At 42.7% G+C, this 4278-nt stretch overlaps 1 protein-coding gene across 1 annotated transcript in view; it reads left to right on the top strand.

The window, feature by feature from the left end:
• The first annotated feature begins 324 nt into the window (after positions 1-324).
• The window catches only part of NET1 (neuroepithelial cell transforming 1), a 23827-nt gene continuing 19873 nt past the window's right edge, over positions 325-4278 (top strand). The window contains exons 1-2 of the mRNA XM_017728003.1: positions 325-413; positions 808-874. Coding sequence (XP_017583492.1) covers positions 340-413; positions 808-874 — 141 coding nt within the window. The 5' untranslated portion in view covers positions 325-339. The remainder of the gene's footprint in view (positions 414-807; positions 875-4278) is intronic.

Here is a 4278-nt window from a genome sequence, read left to right as displayed (position 1 = left end):
GAGATCCCAGACAGCAAAGAGGGAATCCCCCCCCCCCCCCCCCCAAAAAAAAAAAAAAAAAACAGTGGAAAATATTATTTGGCCCATTTGGGATGAAAAATCCACATCCAGAAACTCAACAAGAGACAAAAACTCCTCCATTTTACAGCTGGAATAAGCTGTAAAAAAAAATTATGGCTGGAAAAATTCCTGAAAGCCAGCAGACAGTGAAAGTTGGAAGTGGAATTTGTTTGCTCAAGTGGGGCTGGTTCAAAGAACGGCTCCGCTCGGGCTCAGCCCTGTTCAAAGCTGGGATTACAAACGGCCCTTTGTGCGTCCTTCAACTTCCTTGGGTAGGGAATGACTCCAGGAAAGCCCCCAGCTCAATTCCTGGCTGGAATTTCATGGGAAGCTCCAAGGCTGCCTTGTCAAAGGTGCTGTTGTTGCCTCCTTTCACTCCACCTTCGTTAACCTGGCTGTAAATTATGATTACTTTGTATTATTGCTGTTCTTTCCTTCTTTTTTGGAGCTTTTGGGATCATCGAAAAGAGCAGCCTGCAATTCCCAGTGGGAAGTTTTTGCTCAGAGCCTCTTTATATTGCAGAAAATCAGGATTTTGAATCCAAAATACCAAATTTTGCTGGGGAACGCTGGCAATCCTTTGGCTTCCTCCTTCCCAAAAACTCCCCCATTCCTTGTTTTTGCTGTGCTGGGAGCTGCTGGTGTTTGATCCAGTGGAAAACATGGAATTTCTCAATGCTGCAGCAGCCTAGGAACTATTTAATTAATTAATTAATTAATGCTATTAATTTTTTTTTCTGCTCACAGGTACCCTCTGAGACGGGGCAGCTCCTTCACATTCCTGACTCCAGGCCCACACTGGGATTTCACCCTGGTGAGTGAAACAGCTGGAAAACAGGAATTCCCAGGTGAAGGTTCCTGGGAAAATCAACACATTCCTCTGTGGAATTCCTGAGCTTCCCAGGCTCCTGAGCTCATCCAGAGGCTGCTTCTTGCACCCAGGGATTAAGGAAGGCAGGAGGTTCTGGACACTGTGTTTTCCTTGCTAAATTCCCTATTTTCTGACATGTTTTAGCCCTGGCAAGGTGTGGAAATAAAATGAGGGGTTTTTTTTTTAATTCCTTAAATGGGAAAAAAAAAAAAAGTCTGTATTTTATTGGTGTGGAGAAGCTCCTCAGAGCAAATTTTTGGGTTTCTTGCTGTAGGCCTTGTACTCTGGTTTTTCCATCCTTTGTTATCCCAAGCCCTAGAGCAGGTATTTTTGGGAAAGGTTTCCCTTTGGAATTGGTGCTTTAGGAAGTCTGTCCTTGAAGCACTGAGGGTTTTAAGGAATTCCAGATCCTGTCCCATCCTAAAGCTCGTTGCCGCCCTTGGATGTGGTGATCCCATCCTCAGTCAGCAAACCTGGAAGATTTCCCTTCCCAAACCCAACCCCTGGAATTTTGGGAGGAGCTGATCCAGCTGCCAGCACAACCAAAAGCACAATCCCTTGTAAATTTGAGTTTTGCTGAATTTTGGAAACTTTTAACTCCTTTAAACCCAGCTTTGGAAATATTACAAAGCCTTAAAAATGAGATTTCTTCAAATCTGAAAATTCTGTGCTCCAACAACACAAATTAAAAGGGGGGGGTTTTTTTGCCCTAAAACCACCAAATATTCCTCTGCCAGTCCCAAAAATCCTCTTTTCATGCCAGAGTTTGTGCAGCTGTTTGGCCAAAAGGTTGGAAAAAAAAATCCTGGCCTTGGGAAAAGTCAGACTAAGCCAGGCTTTTCCATGCCCTCCAAAGTGGGATGGAATTTAAGGGAATGACCAGTGCTTGTTCTACATAATTCTGAGAAAAATCTAATTCAGTTTGGGTTTAAACTTGCTCTGACTGGAAGCAAAATTCCTCATGGAATGTTTTCCTTCATTCCCTTTCATTTTTGAGGATTTATTTCTGGGAAACAGGCACTGGAGCTTTGGTGGATTTAATGATCCTAGAACCACATCGGGGTTTCTGACTCCAGGTGGGCAAAAAAGCACCAAAAACCAGGCTGATCCCTCAAAACCAAAATATCCTGGATTGAGGCAAAAAAAAAAAAAAAGGAGGAGAGAAAAACACTGGACTTGTTTTCCAATTAAAACCCAAATCCATCCTTCCAAAAACATTCCTGGAGCTTCCCTTGGAATCCTTAAATGCCATGAGCAGCCCTGCTCAAAATAAAATCCCAAAATATTTTACATTTCCCCTCCTGAGCAACATTTTTATTTAAAATTCTGCTCCACAAAACCCTTAAATTGGACCTGAAGGTTTTTCCACTTGAATAACTTTGGGAAAAGGAATTTTTTCCCCACGATTTGGGGGCTGGGAGAAGGGGAATGAGCGGGATCATTACAGCAATGAGAGCAAGCAGCACTTTTCAGTTGCTTTTCCATCCCGTGGCTCCAAACCTCTGGATTTGAGGCGTTTTCCCTGGAATCTGGCACAGCCCAGGAATGACCCAGCTGGCTCTGGAGTGCAATGTCTAAGATTTCGTCCAGAACTAAATTGGGCGAAGGAAATGGGGATGCAGCCAATGGAATTCCGAGTCTCGCCAGCTGGAAAACAACGGGTTTGGCCTCCCCTTTGTGTCTGGGTTTGGGCTGGAGCTTTATGGTAAAGACCTCAAATCCTCCACCCCATAAGGAACCAATAAATCCCAAAAAGGGGTGGGAGTGTCTCTATTGCAGCTTTTCTTCTCTTAAAGAATTCCTGAAATCCTCGTTTTCCATCTGGGAAAAATCACCTGGAAAGGTGTGGCCAGAGCATAAAAAGCCAAGCCTGGATATTTCACTGATGCTAAGGAAAAACAAAGGGCTGCGATTGCTTTTGTCCTCCAGGCTCCCAGAGGTTCTGTTGGAAAAGGACAGAGTCAGAAATACGGGAAATAAGGGTCTGATGTGGGAATTTTTTCCTCTCTGCTTTAGCAAATCCGGCAGGGAAGGGATTCACGTGCCAGAGCTGGGATCTCATCCTTGCAAACTCAGAAAAAAACCCAGAGAAACTGAAATCGTTGAGGAATTTTCTGCTTGAATCCACTTAGGAAAAAACCACAGCACCCAAACTGCAAAAAAAAAACCACCTCCAAAATATCAGGGATTAGTGAATGAACTTTATCCCTGGATCCACTTGGAGCTGAGGAAAAAAACACAGCACCCAAACTGAAAAAAAAAACCCCAAAATATGAGGGATTAGTAAATGAACTTCTGTTAAACAGCACCATTTCAAGAATTAAATCTTATTTAATATTTAATATTAACTAAGAGCATGGTGTGGACAGGCAAAAAAAAATTATAGCCTAAAAACCCTCTAAAAAAGGAGAAATAAACACAAAAATTTAGTATTTAATATTAACTAATAGCATGGTGTGAACAGGCAAAATAAAAGAGTTAAAGCCTGGAAACCCCCTAAAAAAGGAGAATTAAACACAAAAATATAATATTTATTATTAAATAATAGCATGGTGTGGACAGGAAAAAAAAAGTAAAAGCCTAAAAACCCCCTAAAAAAGGAGAATTAAACACAAAAAGGGGGTTTGAGGGTCCTCCAAAGCAGCTCAGCAGCAGCAAACTCTCAAAGGAATGTGGAAACTGGGCTGGTTTAAAACATTTAAAACGAATTTTAATGAATATTTTTATTCGAATAACTTCCAAATTGCAGCTCCAACAGAGCTCTGTCATCACTGAAAGCCTCTTTCAGTGCTTGAACACTTTTTTAAATGCTCAGAAAACAGGAATTGCACCTTTGCTCCTGCCAAGAGGCCAAAGTGCTGCAGTGGGAGGGCACCAGAATTGAAACTTGAACTTCAGAGTCTGCAGCTGCAGGGGGAGGCTGCTCCTCCTCTCACCTCCATCCGTGTCTGGACTCGAATTGATAACGTGGGGACCGAGATAAAAATCCAAAATGATTTCTTTTTTCCTTATGGAGAGGATGAAGTTGACTCGTTGGGAAAGGGAAAAGGGTCCAACTCGAGATAAAAATCCGCTCCTTGTTCCACGAGTGACTCGTGAGCCGTGGATTTCCCAGCTTCAGGCTGGCCAGGATGAGGCCACAACTGGTTTTCCATCATCGGGATGATGATAAAAGAATATTCCAGAATATTGCAGATATTGCAGAAATAGTGGGAAAGATCTTTGATCATGATTCCACTCGTGCTCTCCTTGGGAAGGGAAAAGAGCTGAGAATTCCCAAGCCAAAAACTTCATCTTTCTCCCACAAAAAGCCTCGTTTTTTTAGCCCCTTGCATTCCCAGCAGGAA

Source organism: Corvus brachyrhynchos, unplaced genomic scaffold (genome assembly GCF_000691975.1).
Source record: "Corvus brachyrhynchos isolate BGI_N302 unplaced genomic scaffold, ASM69197v1 scaffold182, whole genome shotgun sequence".
NCBI classification, from domain to species: domain Eukaryota; kingdom Metazoa; phylum Chordata; class Aves; order Passeriformes; family Corvidae; genus Corvus; species Corvus brachyrhynchos.
This window is presented reverse-complemented; position numbering and strand designations above follow the sequence as displayed.